Below are 19,461 nucleotides of genomic sequence, written 5' to 3'. Positions count from 1 at the left end.
CCCTTTATCCACCTGCTACTTCCAACCTCAAAAAGCCAATCAATATGTTAAAATCAAATTATCCTTTCATAAAACTACATCAGCTCTGCCTAAAATGAATTATTAATCTAATATTTGATAATAGTGCTTGTGCGAGAAATGATGCTTAGGACATCTGAAGGACTCTATTTTTCCTTAAGTAGTTCCACTGGATATTAAACATCAATTTGAACCATTAGAATAGGCAGTTCATACGTCAGCACTAAATTTTCTCATGATACAACATTAAGATTGCTGTTAAAATATGTTTATTAGGTTTTGAATTTGGGCATTTTGATTTACCTTAAACTACAATGTCATAAAGCTTTGACTCAAGAAAAACAAGCAACACTTGGAATTTAAAGACCTTGTCATTTTAATACCACCTCAATCATCATTATTGTGAAATAATCTTATTTGGGAGCAGTGAAGTCCCTTTCTCTGCCATATCACACTTAACTATGATATTAACCATGGAAATGTTAAATACAGCACCAAATGAAAAACGTATTTTTGAAAGGTCTCATTAAAGTCAAGCTAAATTTTAGATTGTCTAAGTCATAACAAACCTGTTTATTACAGCACACAAAATCTCAAAAGACTTTGTGCTTAAAAGCATAAAAAATGGCACCTCATCTACTGTGTCCATTGCTCTCAATGTTGTCTCCTCTACTTTGGGGAAAAAGAACACCAGCTGACAGAGTGCTTCACGGAATGCCACTGGGACATGCACCAAACAACCCCAAACGTTGTCTTACAGTCCTTCAGCGAGTTAAACACTGGCATTTTATCCCTGGTATAATCCAGTCCATACTGACAGGATGAAATAGCAGAAATGCTGATTAGGCCATCTGAATGCTGACAATCTAAATATTCTGCATCTAACTGGCCCATTTATTTACTCTCCAATTTTGAACCTCAAAACACTAAAATCTGTGAAAAATCAAAAAATTTTCCTTTCATAAAATTAAGTTGATTCAGTTGGAATTATTTTACATGAAATTAAGGCAAGTTTACTCGCAGTTTCTCACATCATGGGTCACAGTAATAAACCTATGACAAAGTGAATCGGTACAGACCTGAGTGTAAGACGACAAATTATGAGCTTTGTAGAGTTTAAGTTTGGGATATGGAGAACTTTAGCAAATCAATCTAACAGAAGTTTTATTCAAAAATTTCATATTTTGTGACACATGGTCAAACATTAGCTACAGAATTTGCAAGTAATTATTTCTGTACCATGATAATCATTTCTTTGAAGACCATAAGAAAATAGGAATAGGGAGGGGGGCTGTTTGGCTCTTCAAGCCTGCTCAGCCATTCGATAGAATCGCGGCTGATCCAAAATTCCTGACTGGTTTCCTGCCTTTTTCCTCATAACTCTTCATCTCACTACTGATCAAGAATCCCTTGCAACCTTACATAGATATTACATATAATATATGGACTATGCCCCCACAGCTCTCTTCAGCAAGGAATTCCAAAGACCCACAACCCTCAGAAGAAATTCCTCTTTGTCTCAGTCTTAAATTGGCATCCCTTTCTTCTGAGACTATGCCCTCTGGTCCTCCCAAGAGGGGAAATCCTCTCAGCATTTACCGTGTGAAACCCCCTCAGAAACCTATACGTTTCAATTAGATCAACTCTCATTCTTTTAAATTCCAGCGAATAGGCTCCCAAATTGTTCACCCTTTGCTCATGAGGCAATCCTTCCAAACATGGGATCACACTAGTTAACTGAACTAGCTTCAATGCAGTGATATATATTCTGAAATACCAAGACTTCCCTATTCTTATATCTCAACCTGCTTGAAATAAGAGCAAAACTTGCATTAGCCTTCATGATTACCTGCTGCACCTGTACGCTAGTTTTCTGGGTTAAGCAAAAGTACCCCCAAATCTGTTTGCAGCTTTCTGCAATTTTTCTCCATTTAACTAATACTGTTCTTTTGTTCTCCCTTCCAAATTGAACAACTTCATATCTTCCCACATTATACTCCATTTTGTCAACTTCTTGCACAAGTCGTTAACCAAGCAACATCTCCCTGTAAACTGTTTGCACCCTCTCTGCAGCTTGGCTTCTCATACTTTTGCGTTGTCTCAAATTTGATTACAGTACATTTGCTTCCTTTCTCCAAATCAGTAATATATATTGGAATCAGTAATATATATGGGAAACCATTGCAATCCCAGCACTGATCCAGGGTGATACCTTAGTGTTAAACTCCTTATCCCATTCACTGTTTCCAGCCCATCAGCCAATTTTTTTTTATCCATGCCAATATATTATCTCCAAAACCATGGTTCTTCTGACTTAACATTTTGAGGTAACTTGAACACTTTCTCGAAGTCCAAATACATCCATTAATTCCCCTCTGTCCACGATGGCTGATATTTTCTCAAATAATTACTGGAGCAGAATCTCTTAAGATTTTTATATCACAACCTTTTACCTCACACAACAAAGTTAGTCATTTGACATATTAGAACACTTCAATAAACATGATATACATTATCAAGCACTGTCAATTTTATTAAAATAATAGTACATCATACAATGTGCACTTCAGAAAATTTAAAAGTACTCAATAATGACACTGCAATTACCTTCCCAGTCACCTGTCTCAGTCACCCTTTTCAGATCAAGGTGAGCAATTTCTGGTCGCACTTTGTTATCCTGATTAGAAACTTCTTTGCTCTTTGGCACATCTGACTTTTTGTTAGCATTTAAGTCATAAATTTCCGCAGACGAATTCTAAAAGATAAATAGAAAATTTTATTATCAGTTTGCAATTAAATAAATTCATAATTGTTAGTCCAAATGAATACATTTTCAAGGTAAAACCTAGAAGTAGAAGAATCCAACAGTAGTAGCAGACACGTACTTAAAACATTTTCTTTTCCCCCATATTCATTCACTGGATGTGGACTTTACTGGTTGGGCCAGCATTTATTATCCATCCATAGTTATCCTTGAGAAGATAACTGTAGGCTGTCATTCTAAACTGCTGCAGTCCATTTGGTGTAGTTACAAAAATGTTGTTGGTAGGGAGTTCCAGGATTTTGACCCATCAGTGAAGGAATGGTGATATATTCCAAATCAGAATGGAGAGTGGCCTAGAGAGGAACCTTGCAGGTGGTGGCATTCCCACATATTTGCTGCTCTTAGCATGTATGGTGTCAAGCTTCTAGAGTGTTATTAGAGCTCCAGCAAGTGGAGAGTATTTCATCTCAATCCTGACTTGTGCTTTGCAGAGGAGGACAGTTTTTGCGAAGTCAGGAAATGAGTTAATAACCATGGGATTCGTAATCTCTTACAAGCACAATATTTATATAGAGAGTCCAGTTGAGTTTCTGATCAATGGTAAACCCCAGCATTTGCTAATGGGCAATTTAAATGATTGCAGTGCAACTGAATATCATGGGCAATGGTTAGATTCTACATTGTTGAAAATGATCATTGATAATATCTCCCTCCACACCTAGTTGTGTATTCAAATTAAGCAAATACTTCAGTGACGCTACAGCTGGAATTAGCAAATCATTGAAGTTGTTTTGGTAGTAAATCTGATCTTCTAAACAAATTCATTTAACTTTGTCAAAGTCTAACAGTAATTCTGAAGTTGATCAATTGGTCAAATTAAACAACTGAAAAGTTTTGTATTGAATTTTGTTATAATGACTTATTTCCTCATCACTGACTTATCTTTATGTTCAGCAAACTTCATTCCATGAAAGATTCCACAAGATTTTTTTTAAATGAAGGGAAATCAAGTGACATTTGTCCCTTTTAAGAGAGATGTTTCGCTTCATATGTTGCTCACTTTTCATATCCTTTAAAAGGACTGAATAAACAGATAGCTTTCAACTCCCTTCAGCTGTAAAATACATCATATTCAGACTATCAAGCAGTATAAATACCACAATTAATTTCCTTCACCTGCCCATTAATTTCCCGCTTTATTGCTAATTATCAGTCACTTTCATAAAAAGGGAATAGTTTCCACTAGGAGGAAATCCATTCACAAACAGAAACTGCCTCTATTTTCATTCACCACCAGAGGTAAGAACTCAGATTCTCCTTGGCTGACCTGATCCCCTATAAGCTTGATTTCAACTGCAAGTCAATAACTGAAACAGAAGTCCTTTTTGTAGGAAAGAAATTTAATGACTTTCATATTACTTGGGATTAAATTATACTTAATTGATGACAGACAACTAAATAGCAATTTACAAACATTTATTCTAACTGAAAACAAGAGGACTGGATCTTTGTCAGGATCTTGACAAGACTCTCAGGAAAATATTTAGCCAAAAAAAATTTTCTCTTTGCCTTAGAAAAGATATCTTTGGCAAAATAAGTTTTGCTGGGAAAAAAAACAATAAGTTTATTCAGCAGTTCTAGTGATTTATCTAGATCACCAGTAAAAAGATGAATTGACTGCAGAAGTCTTAATCTGCAAAACTGTAGGTGCAATAGTTTCTTTTATTAGAAATATGCCCAAGTGTAATATTCCAGCTATCACAAGTATCAAGTACCAGAAGAATAAAGTGCAGCACTCCTTCCCCAGCCACTGGTTTTAAAACAGTCCTTTTCCTATTTTAATCCACAATCAAAAACATGGAATAAAAAGATGCGATCTTTACAACAAACTTTTGCCAAAAAAGCTTTGTTGCATCCCATCAGCCTTTATGACTAGCTTGCTTAATTTCAAAGTCATTGCTCTTTAACTCCAGGTTAAAATCATCTATCACTACTAAATAGTATCTCTTTTAAAAAAAAACATAATCACTCCCTTGTTTTCTTTAGTTTGGTGCTATTTAACAGGATTCATAGACTAAGAATAAATTTATTCTACAATAAAACTTGTGTTTGCACATTAAAAATAATCACACAACAAATATTTCACATGCTATCACAAAGCTTCTAATCACGTTCTTACTCACCAAGGTTAACATGAAAGAACTACCTACGTCAATTTCAGAAACAGAAGTACTTTCTGGCCTGCAAAAAACATTAAAATTAAAGAAAGTAAATTTTGTTTTGGACATTCAAACACAAGCCCTCAAATAGCCAGGAGTCCTTTAATACTTCAAGAAGTTGAGAGAGACATTACCTTGTTCTCGTTATTTGAAATGCCCCTGCCAATATATTAAATATTCAAATTTAATATAGGTGCTTTTACGTCACAGTCCTCAAAAAACTATTATAGATCAGTAATTTGAATTAAATTTTTATAAACAATACTATTAAGTCACTAACAATGATACATGAACTGGATTATCCCAACATCCCAGTTCTCTTAGTAAGAGTTGTACTCCTAGCTCAAAGTGTGAATGTTGCAATTTTGAAAACTTTGTTAACAGATCTCTTCAAATATCTGAAATAGTAATACGAAAACTAGAAATGCCCCTTTCTAATTTCTCTGAAAACCTCGAGTATGTTTCCAAACCAGCACCAGCCGTACTTGATGGTTTTGTAACTTTTCATGTCTCACTGGAGATATTGGCTGACTGTCCTTTCCACCTAGAGTTCCTGATTCCACCTAGAGTTCCTGAACAGCAATCAGATATTGTGTTAACCAGACTGAAGAGGTGAATTGCATGACATCACCCTTCCTTAACTTTGCACAAACCAAGGAACAACATCAGCAGCTGGGGCCAAAGCAATTGCAGCATTCATAATGCAATCATGGAATCCAATTAAAAATATTATTCTGTATTGTTACAGTTGCATTAATATACACTTCAGTATTTACAATAAAACAAAAAAATGATAGTTTCTTCCCATGAACCCTTTTCCCTGATTGGAGGAGTCTAGCACTGGACAATATAAGTTTAAAATTGGAATCAGTAGTTCAGGGGGGACGTCTATAGGCACTTCAACGCAGTAGTAGAAATCTGATACACATACCCAAAAATGAAGTTGAAAATAGAGACAAATGGATTTTCGTAAGCATGTGAATAAATGGAATTAAGACACGTATCAGTCATACTCTAACTGAACATTTAATAGGCTCGGGGAAGAGGGAGGACCTGAATAGCCACCTTCTCTTCTTACATTCCACCCTCAAAAATGGCAAATTTCAGACCTAAAGTTATGCTTTTGATCATGTTATTCCAGTTTATGATAATTTATTTTTAGGATTAATCTTACATTTTATGGGGTCAGCTGTGGCTCAGCACTTGCCTTAGTCAGAAGGCTGTGGGTTCAAAGTTTGATCCCAAGACTTCATGACAAAAATTCAAGGCTACTACTGCGTTGAAGTGCCTACAGCCATTCCCCTGAACTACTGATTCCAATTTTAAAATTTCCTGATGAAGGGCTTTTGCCCGAAACGTTGTTTTTCCTGCTCCTCAGATGCTGCCTGACCTGCTGTGCTTTTCCAGCACCACTCTAATCTAAACTCTGGTTTCCAGCATCTGCAGTCCTCACTTTTGCCTAAAAATTCAAGGCTGACATTTCAGTAGAATACAAAAGGGTATGTTGCACTAGAGATGCAACCTTTTGTCTTCTCAGGTGTCAAAGATCCATAGAACAATTAAGAGCAGAATTTTTATCTGACCAATGATTTTCCCTCTGCTAAAAACTCACTGGAAAAATCAGCCATTAACACTTCCTCTTCACAGACATTTACTGTGAACCAATCGACATGGTTTCCCCTCAATTACCACAATGTTGACACTTGGAAAAGTATTTCAGAGGCTGTAAAGTGTCTTGGTGGTCATGCAAGGCAATAGATAATGGAAGAATTTATCCATAGCAAAAGTTGGAAATCTACAATTACTCTGTACTATGTACTTCTAGACTAAAATTAAACAGAGCCAAAATAGAGACCCTCGTATTTGTGAGCAAGGATTAAAAACAAATGGCAGCAAAAAGAAAGCAGGGAGCACAGGAATGAAGCACATGTCACAGCATGTCCCTAACATAATATGGCTTGCATCCCAATATTACTCCCACGGATTCTGCTAAACTCTGACAAGAAGTATTTGAAGGAACGAGAAAAACAACTCAGAAGTGGAAATTGCACCACAGGTTAGAATGTGAACTGCAAAATATAATACTTCACAGTATGAGGGTAGAGTCTCTTACCTCTAGATTTTTAAACAATATATTTAAATAGCCATGAGCAACATTTGGCAAATTTGTGAAATTTCTCAATAATAGGTTTGTCAACCAGCAAGGGTAGAAAATAGTTAATCAACTAATGACATCCAATGGTTCTATTCTAATTATCTATTTAAACATTTATCAGTGAACCAAAATTATTGGTGGCATTAGTGACCATTTACTCTCAGAGTTGGCACACTGGTAGTCTTCCTGTCTGATTTGTTTTTGAATTTCCCTATTACGAACTCCTTAACAGATCTCAGCATTTTCATTATGAGAACTGTTCAGCTAATAGTTATCCCGATTTCCAGCATCCTGCTTTCTGTCTCCTCCCTTCTGAAGGAAGAGGTCACATTTGCTACGCACTTTTAGTTTTGACATCCCTATGTGACAAAACAGCTGCAAGTGTAGTCACTCACCCAGATATCATCTGAAAACTGATTCTTTGCATACAAAAGTCAACACAAATGACGATAAATGATTGACATTACCGAACACCTTTAGCAAGGTTGTACAATTGAATGCAAATTAAAAGCCTCTAGGTAAGAACCTTAGAGATGCTCTTACCAAAATCTTTCAAAGTTCTCTTTTAGACTGAATAACTGCACATCACTTCATTATCTAAGAAAGGTGATTGAAGAAAACAGAACTACGGACCAGTAAGTCTAACAAATATTGAGAAACTGCTGGAAATAAAGATAATATCTTAATTTTCAGCTGATCAAACAGCCAGCACAGATTTGTGAAGGACAGACGAACCTTACTGATTTAAGAGGCAGCTAATGTAGGCCATGAGATGAATACTATTTTTATTAAATGCCTTCTGAAAGTCCATAAAGTAACTAAGAGACTATTAGCTAGAATTGGAACCTATAGAATTGAAGACAAATAAATGATCTGGTCTGGAAAATTACCAAATGGCAAAAAATAGAGTAGAGATAACAGACTGGCCATGGCTAGTGGTATCCTGTTGTAAAGGACATGTAGGAATCTCTATTCGTCAACTTTGTTAATGACTTAAGATAATGACAGTAGAATCAAATATCCAAATTTGCAGATGACACGGACTGGTTACATTATATTCAAGGTACATGGAATTAGGTAATTACAAAGATAATTGAAGGCACAATGTTCTAGTGGTAATGATGCTGCTGCACTAGAAATCCAGAAGACTAGACTATTGTTTTGATGATAAGTTTGATCCCACCACATGAGTGGTAAAATTTGAATTTTAAAAATGTCGAACTAAAAGCTAGTCTAATTGCAGAAATTAAACCACTGTTGAATCTTCTAGATGCCCACATGGTTCAAAATCCTGGATATCTTCTGTCCTTACCTGGTCTAGCCTACATGTGACTCTAGACTCTCAGCAATTCAGTTCTTAAATCCTTTCCAAAAAGGCCCAAGTTCTTTCAAATCCTACATCTCAGGGATAAAAATCAGACATCAACCTAGGTCAGAGATTCCCCAAACCTTTCTCCACTGTGTTCCCATTTTCAGGGCTTAAAATTATTGCCAACTCTTGAGGTCACATTACCATTTTGGAAAATTCTGACTTAGACACTGGAAATGACAACAGCAAACACAGCCACATTTCCCCCAGATGTTAATAGGGTATTTGAATTAAAATCTGTCCCATAAACCAATCAAACAAAAGCCCAACATAGTCCTGCTCACAGAATCATACCTTAGAATATCCTAGACATAACCAACTCTGGGTGTGTCCAATCCACCAGTACAGACTTACCAGAGGTGGCAGCACAGAGGCTGCACATTAGTTGCTTAGAAGTGTTCAAACTTTGACACCAGACACCTTTAAGTTTCATGGCGTCTGGACAAACATGTGCAAAGAAACTTCCTGCAGGCTACCACCTCATCCTGTCACTTTGGCTGATAAATCAGTAATCCAAATTGAGGAAGAAGCAGGGGATTTTGCAAGTGGAGAACCTGGATGTCCATCAACAGTGGCTTGGTAGAGCACTACTAACAAAGACCCAAAAGACAGATCCTAAACTGTTTGACATTGATTGTGTTATGGATAGATGCATATTGGATGAACCAGGAAATCCACTCCCTGAAGACTAAACGTGCAGCATTCAAGTTGTACAACCCAGACCTAGACAGAAAATCCAAACATGACTTCTGCAAAGCCAGAGGTGACAAGAGGCAGTACCAAGTTAGAGGCCCAAACCAATCTTACAACTCCCACCACCTGTGGAATCGACTTAACAACATAATAGGACACAAAATGTAGCAGGGCAAGATAGTGGACAAAGACACATCCCGCTATAATGCGCCCAATGCTTTTTATCTTCTGTTTGAGCAGAACACCAACAGTGTGTTCTTACACACCCCAACAGCCCTGGATGCATCGGTTCCCTCTGTCACTGCTGCAGACATCAGATAGGTCTTCCAGGGAGTCAACCCAAGGAAAGTGACAGGCCCAGAGAGAGTCTCCAGCCGTGCACTCAGATCCTGTGTGGAACATCTCTCCATCTCTCCCTCCTACAAGCCAAAGTCCCCACAAGCTTGAAGAAGACCACCATCATCCCAGTTCCTAAGAAAGCACATGCAATGTGCCCTAATGACTAATCGCCCATTGACTCTGACCTCCATAATCATGAAGTACTTTTGAGAGGCTGGTCATGTCTCATATTAACTCCATTCTCCCAAAATGCCTCAATTCCCTGCAATTTGACTACTGACGTAACAAATCCACAGCAGACACCATTTCCCTAGCCCTGCACTCATCCCTGGAGCAACAAGGACACTTACATCAGACTCCTGCTGATCAACTATAGTTCTGCCTTCAACATCATTATCCCCTCCAGACTGATCTCAGAACTTGGGGACATAGGTTGCAGCTCCGCCATCTGCAACTGGATCCTTGGCTTCATGACACCTGAACCGAAGTGAAGACAAACAACTGCACCTCTTCTACAATAACACAACACTGGAGTCTCTCCCAAGGACCTGTTCTCAGCCTCTTACTGTACTCCATGTACACCCAGGACCGTGTAGTCAAATTCTGAAGAAATATCATCTACAAGTTTGCTGACAATACCACCGTGATAGGATGGATATCAGAATACAGAAAGGAGATAGAGGGCTTGGTGACATGGTGCAATGATACGTTTCTCTATGTCAACAAAACTAAAGAACCGATAATTGAACTCAAAGAAAACAGGAGAACACCCCCCCATCTACATCACAGAGCGGAGGGTGACAGCACTGAGTGTGTCATGTTCCATGGAGTGACAACAGTCAACTTGTCCTTGGCTTCCCACATAGATGCAACAGTCAAAGTGGCACAACAATGCCTCTTCTTCCTCAAACAGCTCAGGAAATTTGGCATGTCCATAAAGAACCCTCACCAACTTTTACAGTGCACCACAGAAAGCATACTGTCCAGGTGCATAACAGCCTACTCTACCCAGGACCATAAGATACTACAGAAGGTTGTGTGCACAGCTTAGGTGTTTATGGAAACTAACCTCCCATCTAGGGTCTCCATTTAAACATCTCGTGGCTGCAGAAAAGCTGCCAACAAAGTCCCATTCTACCTTGGTAATACTCTCTTATAACCTCTTCTGTCAGGCAGAACTTAAGTTTGATCGGATGCACCAGTGAGTTCAAGAATACGCCTTCTCCTGCTATTATTAGACTGATGAATGGATTCTCTAGCTTCAAGTAATGCTGATCTTGTTAACGTTGATCTTGTTTAGCGCACATCCTAGGCTTTATAACCTGAATGTCTTACACTGTGCAAGTTTTTCTTCACCTTATGATCTGCATGTCCTTGATTACTGTGATCTATTTGCACTGCTCGCAAACAAAGCTTTTCACTGTACTTTATGGAGTCTTCACATTGAAGATACTTTCAATCATGTTATTTGGCACTACAGTGTCAGGGATAGATTTCAAACCCGATGTAGCAACTTAGAATTGGTAATAAACAAAAACAGAACTATTCTCCAAAACAATATGTAACCTTATGGCATGGATATCTTCCACTCTATCATCAAGCCAGCAGAAAAACCTTAGTTCAATGAAGAGTACAGGAGGATATGCCAGGAACACCACCACCAAAACAAACTGCCAACTTGGTAAAGCAAAACACAGGATTTGCCAAACTTCAGAAGCAGCATGTAGTAACAGGGCAAAAAAAAACCCACAATCAATAGATCAGATCTAAGCTCTGCTGTCCCGCCATGTCCAGTTGTGAATCATAGTGGACAAGTAAAAACTAACAGACCGAAAAGACTTCACAAGTATCCAATAATGGGGAAGCCCAGCACAGAAGGTCAAAATGCAAGGCTAAAGCATTTGCATCCCCCTTCAGCTAGAACTTGAGAGTGAATGATTTCTGTCCCCTCCTGGGGTTCCCAGAATAAAAGACACTAGCTTTCAAAGAGCCCTAGCAAATCTAGATTCAGTGGTTATCAGGGAAAGACTCTCCACTTGTTGGAAACATACCTAGTACAAAGAAAGATTGTTGTGCACATTGGAGGACAAATCACTTTCGGCCCAGGACATCATTGCAGGAGCTCCTCAAAGAGGTACCCAAGATCCAACCATCCCTGTCGAGCTCACCAATAACCTTCTTTCTGGGGTGTAGGTTTGCACACTGAGCTGTAGGTTTGATAGCCAGACGTTTCATTACCTGGCTAGGTAACATCAGTGGCAACCTCCAAGTGAAGCGAAGCTGTTGTCTCCTGCTTTCTATTTATATCTTTCTCCTGGATGGGATTCCTGGGGTTTGTGGTGATGTCATTTCCTGTTCTTTTTCTGAGGAGTTGATAGATGGCATCCAGATCTATGTGCTTGTTTATGGCATTGTGGTTGGAGTGCCAGGCCTCTCGGAATTCTCTGGCATATCTTTGCTTAGCCTGTCCCAGGATAGATGTGTTGTCCCAGTCGAAATGGTGGTTTTTTTCATCCATGTGTAGAGCTATGAGGGAGAGGGGGTCATGTCTTTTTGTGGCTAGCTGGTGGTTAACTTTCTTCCTGTTTGTCCTTCCTTTATAAAAGGCCAGAAGTTGAGGTGTTCACTGACCATGCAAACAGGCTGCTTCAGTATCCGAGAAGTTGTATATGACCATTTGACATTATACTTGAACAACGTGCATACTTTAGCTGGCAAGTATCTTTTGTGCTACTCAAGTATTAGGCAATTACCAACTCCAAAAAGGAGAGCGCCTAACCATTGTGACTTGTGATTCACTGACATTACTATCACTGGGTTCTTCAATAATAATATCCTGGAGGTTTACAATTGACCAGAAGATAAATTGGACCAGCCATGCAAAGAACAGGCAAGAAGCTAGGGAGGTTTTCAACAAATAATTATTTCCTTTTTTCCCCTAATGCCTATCAATAAACTGTTAGGCTCAAGGATGGAATATCCTCTACTTGTCCAGATGCGTGCAGCTCCAACAATATTCAAATATGACACGTGGGACAAAGCAGCAGTCCCAAGCACTATTTTCAATACTCACTTCCTTGATCACCAACACAATGGAGCATCAAAGTATAATGCAGTAACTCACCAAATCTCTAAACAACATCTTGCAAACCCCAATCTCTCCCAAGTAGAAAGAGAACAGCAGCAGAAGCACAAGAATATTAAGATCTGCAGGATTCTTTCCAAACCATAAACCAAGCTAGCTCAGACCTATACAACTGTTTGTTCACTGCCACTGGGTCAGAATTCCAGAACTCTTTCCCAACAGCACTATGGTGGCCCTATACCACTAAGGATTTCAGTAGTTCAGGAACACAACTCTCAACATCTGTTGAAGACAACAATATGGTGGCCCAGCCAGAGAAGATAAAGAATGCTAATAGGTTACACTTGCAGCAAAACAGTGGCAGATGGATTTCCATGCAGACGAATAGAAGATCATCCAGTTTGAAAGTGAAAGGTACAACAGTCTGATTTCTAAATTGTGAAAAACTATATAGTGAGGATCCAATTAATTAAAGATCTGAGTAAACAGATCATGAAAATAAGACAGGACATGTACGGAAAATAATCAAGAGGATAAATGGGCTAGAATACACAAGAATAGAAATTATGCTTTAGTTATGCAAAGACTGGATATATCACACCTGGACTACTCTTGAGAAACTACATGGAGCACATATTGAGAAGGACAAACTGGCCTTGGAGGGAGTACAATATATTGTAAATCTGAGATTAATTGATTACCAAAAGGTATTAAAAGTAAGGCAAAGGCAAGTATTTGGAAATAATTCACAGATCAACTGTCATCCCACTGAAGTTGAAGTGGACTCTAGGGGTTAAACAGAATACTCACATTTCTATATTTGTGCATTCTTACACCACTCAAGTTGGATAAAGATTGTTCAATTAAACAGGCCTCACATGACAGAACTCAGATAGCCAAACAGCGAAGGATACAAGAAAAGAACCTAATCTTTATACACTTAAGCAAGATTTCACTCAGAGTATGCCAGAACTCAAAAAAGCAGTAGAATCTTTGCAGGATCTTGTGACACAGAGGTAACATCCTTATCTCTTAGTCAGAAGGACCAAAATCAATCCCAACTGCCAGAGGTGTGCCATGATATACCTGACTTTTTTTTAAAATAAATGAGCAGTGGTAAGTTGACAATTACTCACTGCTTGAACACAACACTCAATTTGATACACAAGTATCATCACAGTATCTTCTATAATTCTGACCGAGGAAAGGTGCATAATAACCCTCAAATTATGAGCTTAAATTGGAGCACAGAGGTCTCATTTTATTTATATTTCCAATGTACTGTAGACAAAAGCATAATTTTGTATTTTTAATTTTAATTTATCTTAAAATACTTCTAAACAGCACAAAGTTCCACCATAACTTACCTTTCTGTTTTATTGTTATTTTCTTCATCTATAACTGGTTTATTGTCCAAGTTTTCTTCAGGCACATTCAGGAGTGGAACATCGGGGAGGGACAAGTTTTCCACAACCTATAAATGTCCAAATAATAAGTTACCCAAGCCTAACAACAAAATAATTAATGAAGATACAGTTAATGTCCTGAGAGTTCTATTTGTCAGTTTAATGTAGAGAAACCTTGAAGTCATCCAAGCAGTTCCTTAGAAAAGTAAAATAACTGCTGAGACAGAAAGAGATTGTCTGGTGAATAGCTCCAGCAGATTTTGACCAGTAATTTGTCAATTTATATCATTTGAATAAAGGGATATATAACATGCTAATTGTATTAAAATAGACAGATGTTATTTGCAATTGTATCTGAATTTCAGAATTTTTAAGCCATCAAGAAAAACGTGACTAAAGTTTCATTTAGGATTGGTATCTTATCTATGAATTGTGCAACAATGTTACTTTGTTGGCTAGTTGAACCAAAATTTTGATTCCAAAACAGTTGTTTTCTTTCATGAAGGTCAAATTGAAACCACTGCAGTATCTTCAACTACCTGATTTATCTAGTAATAGAGGATTAAAGATCAATAATTCAGTGCAATTTACGATTCCAAGCCACTGATTACCATTGCAAGTTCCCATTTTAATGAGTAACTTTGCATGGATTTGGAACTACCAATTTTTTTTTAAAAATCAGTTTATTGAGTAAATAAACAGTCAATTGTTGCAATCAGCATCTTGCTAGTTTGGTTTCAATATAATCTTATGTGTAAAATAATCAGAAATAGTATTCAGACAGTCATGTAACAATATACTGGACCAAACTATCATGTCCCCAGATTGTTGGGGATGGGATGTACATTGAGAGATGCATGTCAGAAGTCCTGAAACATGGGTCTATGGAAATCGCTCAGGAAGTTTAAACATTTAATAGGCAGATTCCCTGCTGTCCAGGACCTTCCACAATGGTCTCCAATCCTGATCATAGTGGGGAGACAGGTCAGATGCGTAGGAATTACCTGTGTACTTACCCTGAAAATGTTCAAAGGTTTAACACCTAGTCTAACAGCTATGTAACTCCACAACCCGATTTATTCTCCATGAACATATGGGATTTGGTTCATGAACAACTTTTCCTAGATAGTAACCTCTTGAATAAAGCTTGCATTTATACAACGTATTTAACATATGCATAATTCCATAGAAATATCAGACAAAAGGAAGCAATGCCAAGATGTGACTAATACTTGGCCAAATACATAGGTTTAACCGGGACATTAAAAAGACAAAAGGTGATGCAAGAGGTGGTTTGGAACTAAACAGCTGGACAGCAGAAGGCACACCCCTAGTGGAGACAAAGTAGGGAAGGGATATAGAAGAGGCCTAAAGTTGGGAGGTCAGAGATCTAAAGAGTTTTGGACTGGAAAAAAATCACATCATTAGGGAGGTGAGATCGGAATTTGAACAAGATTGTGAGCAAATGTAAGCCAGCATGTACAGACATAACGGGTGAATGGATCTTAATTTGAATTCGAATACAAGCAGTATTTTCCCATCAGCTCAGGTTTATTGATAAGATGAGAAGCCAGTCAAGATAGCCAACCAGGAGTTGGAATAATAGAATTTCCCATTCTAACTGTGGTTGCCATCCTACCTAATGTTTGATTGCCTTTCACTTATTCATTTTCCAAATCAATGTTAGAGTCTCCTGCTGCCACATTTTTCTATCTGGTCTTCGGCCTTCCTCCTCTTTCTGGTAGTCCTATCTGCATCATTCACCTTGCCATATTTCCTTTCTGCATGAGAAATGACCAGACTATTTCAACACTGACTCCCAGTTTTCACTGACACCCTGATGTACTAGTTCCTGGTTTGTGTTCTTTCTTATGATGTCACATGTTCATTTCTGTCACATTATCCGGTCATTGTTCTTCTCTTCTTGGTGTTGCTCAAGTTATTGTACTATACAGCAAAGCCAGTCTCTGAATTCTGTTTCAGGTTCAGTGATAGTTTTTAAAAAAACTCAACACAGCAATTTTAATTACTCCAAGCAGACCTAATCTCTTAGTTTAAATTTCCATTAGCTGCCATCACTTATCCCAGACATTTGAAACTACTTACTTTCTCCAATTCTTCATCTATAATCTTTCCACTTGAACTGTGATCATCTTCCTGAAGGTTCTTGACAGACTAAAGATTCAAACTATGGAACATTAATTTTTATGCTTCTGTCTTCCATTGTTCTTTTTCAGATATTTAGTCATGTTCTCACTGCCTCCACCACATAACTCGATGTCATCTGCAAACACTGTTGACCATAACTCTGTCATGCTTATTTAGTTAGAACATTCATGTCAATTAGTGGAGGAAGAGGCTCAGTTCTAATCTTTGGTGGAACTCAACTTTGGCTTTGAAAGTTTCACTGTCTCCCTACAAGGCGGCACGGTGGCACAGTGGTTAGCACTGCTGCCTCACAGCGCCAGGGACCTGGGTTCGATTCCCGCCTCAGGTGACTGACTGTGTGGAGTTTGCACGTTCTCCCCGTGTCTGCGTGGGTTTCCTCCGGGTGCTCCGGTTTCCTCCCACAGTCCAAAGATGTGCGGGTCAGGTGAATTGGCCATGCTAAATTGCCCGTAGTGTTAGGTAAGGGGTATATGTAGGGGTATGGGTGGGTTGCGCTTCGGCGGGTCGGTGTGGACTTGTTGGGCCGAAGGGCCTGTTTCCACACTGTAAGTAATCTAATCTAATCTAAACTTCTGCTTCTTGTCAGGCACTCCTTGTATATGCCCTTTAATATTTTTAAATACTTAAGGACTCACACATCCAGAGTTCCTTCCTTGGCTTCTGGTCTTAAGTCTTCTGTAGATTAAAAAGTACAGATTATGTAAGGAGGCTGCAACAACGCTTCAGGGCTGGACAACACATGGCTCTGCATGTTTGCTAATAACTCCAAGTTGTAACCTTCAGCCACCTTTGATAATCTATTCACTGCCTTTATCTTCCAAGGAACTGCAATTTAAAAATTGCAAACAACTGCAGATGCTGGAAATCTGAAGCAAAAACAGAAACTGGTGGAGAAGCTCACTCAGTCTAGAAGCATCTGTGGAGGGAAAGCAGTATCAACGTTTCAGATCCAGCTTTGAATAAGGGACACTGACCCTAAACATTGGCTCTGCTTTGTCTCCACAGATGCTGCTAGACTTGCTGAGTTCCTCCAGCAATTTCTGCTTTTGTACAGACAGAAGCCAAGACTTCAGCTTTGTCACAAATTTAATTCTCTTGCCATTGAGCTTGCTTTCCATGGCGAATGTTTTGAGCTGTGTTCATCCGGAACCTATTTGTTCTGTTTGAGCGCGAGCTTGGCTCTCTGCTCTGTAACGCTGCTTCCACTTCTGTAACATTGCTTGCCCCCTCCTCGGCTTTCTGCAGAAGCTTTCACCGATTTTGCTGCCTCATTTGGAATAGTGCCACAATGAATTCTTCACAGAAAAATGGTATTTTACTCACATTTTCAACATCCTGGTGCAAATGAATTTTCAATGCTTCCAATGTACAATTATGAAGTGAAAGCTTCTGATCATTCTCTTCCAAATTATCTGCATGCTGTAAAGCTTCTGAAAGGACTGATTTATTGACCTCAGAGTTATGATTGTTCTCTTCAGTAAGATTTTCTCTGGAATTTAAAAGAAAGTAATCAGAAAAAAAAACTACAATCCAGCTCAGAAAGCTACACTCTGCTTTTCATATGGTATAATTTTTTTCCCCATTGACATCTTAATACTCATACGGATGCAAAATTGAAGTCATTCTTTTCAGAAACCATTAATTTAAGGTTTAATCCAATGCAAGATTAAAGATGGAGAAAAAGATAGCCAAGGAATTGATCACAGTGCTAATCCAACAAATAAAAACCTCAGGACTTGGCTCACAGTTTGTCATTGCACATTTTGTATTTCATTTTTTGGTCATTAGAATTACACTGCTAAAAACATGTTTTCATGTAAAAAAACTGAAAAGATACAAACACCACTTACTAATATAAACATCAAGACAATAAAACTGTAATCTTAATTCAAATGGCACACTTTTGGAAAGTTATTAAATTAAGCAGTAAAGTGAGACTTGCTGGAATTGTCACAAGTACATTTTTAAACAACTCTCACATTTGCAATGGCTTTTTTAAATAAAAAAGGCATAATAGCTTACACAACTCACTGGAACCATGTTTCATAATGTATGCTTCAATCATTTTCATGTTCTGAATTTGAACACTAAAGTATGCAGAAGGAGGGTCGAGCGAGAGGGTGAGGGCCGGACGAGGGCGGAAGGGGATAAGCTTGCAAGGAATATAAAGACTGATGTTAAGAGTTTCTACAGGTATGTGAAAAGGAAGAGTTTAATGAAGACAAATATAGGTCCCCTGCAGACAGAAACAGGGGAGTGCATATTAGGGAACAAAGAAACTGCTGAGCAACTGAATACATATTTTGGGTTTGTTTTCACTAAAGAAGACAATCAGATACCAGTTATGAAGAAGAATGCAAGATTTAGAGAGAGGTAAGAACTGAGGGCGATCATTATTAATTGAGAAAAGTGTTGGGAAAATAGAAGGCCTGATAATCTACATCGTAGGGTACTTAAGGAAGTGGCTGTAGAAATAGTTGATGCATTGGTGGTCATCTTCCAGGATTCTATTGACTCTTCTGGAAGAGTCCCTACAGATTGGGGGGTAGCTAAATGTTACTCCAATATTCCAAAGGGGGGTGGGGGGGGGGGAAAGAGAGAGAGAGAGAGAGAGAGAGTGAGAGAGAAAAACCAGGGAATTTCAGACCAATAAGCCTAACATCAGTCATGGAAAAAATTCTCAAATCCATTCTCAGGGACATTATAGCAGAGGATTCAGACAGAATCAGAATCAGAGTCAGCACTTATTAGTGAAGGGATAATTATGCTTGACAAATCTGTTGGAATTCCAAGATGCAACTATTAGAGTTTACAAGGGGAAGCCAGTGGATGTGGTATATTTGGACTTTCAGAAAGAATTTGCCACAGCACTGCTCAAGAGATTTATTGTGCAAGAAGCAAGTGTATTGGGATGGATAGAAAACATGCTGAAAATGTGTTGCTGGAAAAGCGCAGCAGGTCAGGCAGCATTCAAGGAGTAGGAGATTCGACGTTTCGGGCATAAGCCCTTCTTCAGGACTGAAGAAGGGCTTATGCCCAAAACGTCGAATCTCCTGCTCCTTGGATGCTGCCTGACCTGCTGCGCTTTTCCAGCAACACATTTTCAGCTCTGATGTCCAGCATCTGCAGACCTCACTTTCTCCTCATGGATAGAAAACATGGCTCACAGAGAGGAACCAAAGAGTAGGAATTAATAGGTCCTTTTCAAATTGGCAGGCAGTAACTAGTGAGATGCCACAGGGAT

At 38.5% G+C, this 19,461-nt stretch overlaps 1 protein-coding gene across 3 annotated transcripts in view; it reads right to left on the bottom strand.

The window, feature by feature from the left end:
* Positions 1-19,461, bottom strand: part of LOC132823410 (protein FAM13B-like) — a 104,309-nt gene that overhangs the window by 46,389 nt on the left and 38,459 nt on the right. For all 3 annotated transcript variants that reach the window (XM_060837219.1, XM_060837220.1, XM_060837221.1), the window contains exons 8-11: positions 17,541-17,706; positions 14,010-14,116; positions 4,966-5,023; positions 2,626-2,773 (exon numbers count right to left, since the gene is read on the bottom strand). In XM_060837219.1, the coding sequence (XP_060693202.1) occupies positions 2,626-2,773; positions 4,966-5,023; positions 14,010-14,116; positions 17,541-17,706 (479 nt within the window). The remainder of the gene's footprint in view (positions 1-2,625; positions 2,774-4,965; positions 5,024-14,009; positions 14,117-17,540; positions 17,707-19,461) is intronic.

This window comes from Hemiscyllium ocellatum, chromosome 16, assembly GCF_020745735.1.
Source record: "Hemiscyllium ocellatum isolate sHemOce1 chromosome 16, sHemOce1.pat.X.cur, whole genome shotgun sequence".
Classification (NCBI taxonomy): Eukaryota; Metazoa; Chordata; class Chondrichthyes; order Orectolobiformes; family Hemiscylliidae; genus Hemiscyllium; species Hemiscyllium ocellatum.
Note: the sequence above shows the minus strand (reverse complement) of the source record. Positions and strands in the feature narration are given on the sequence as shown.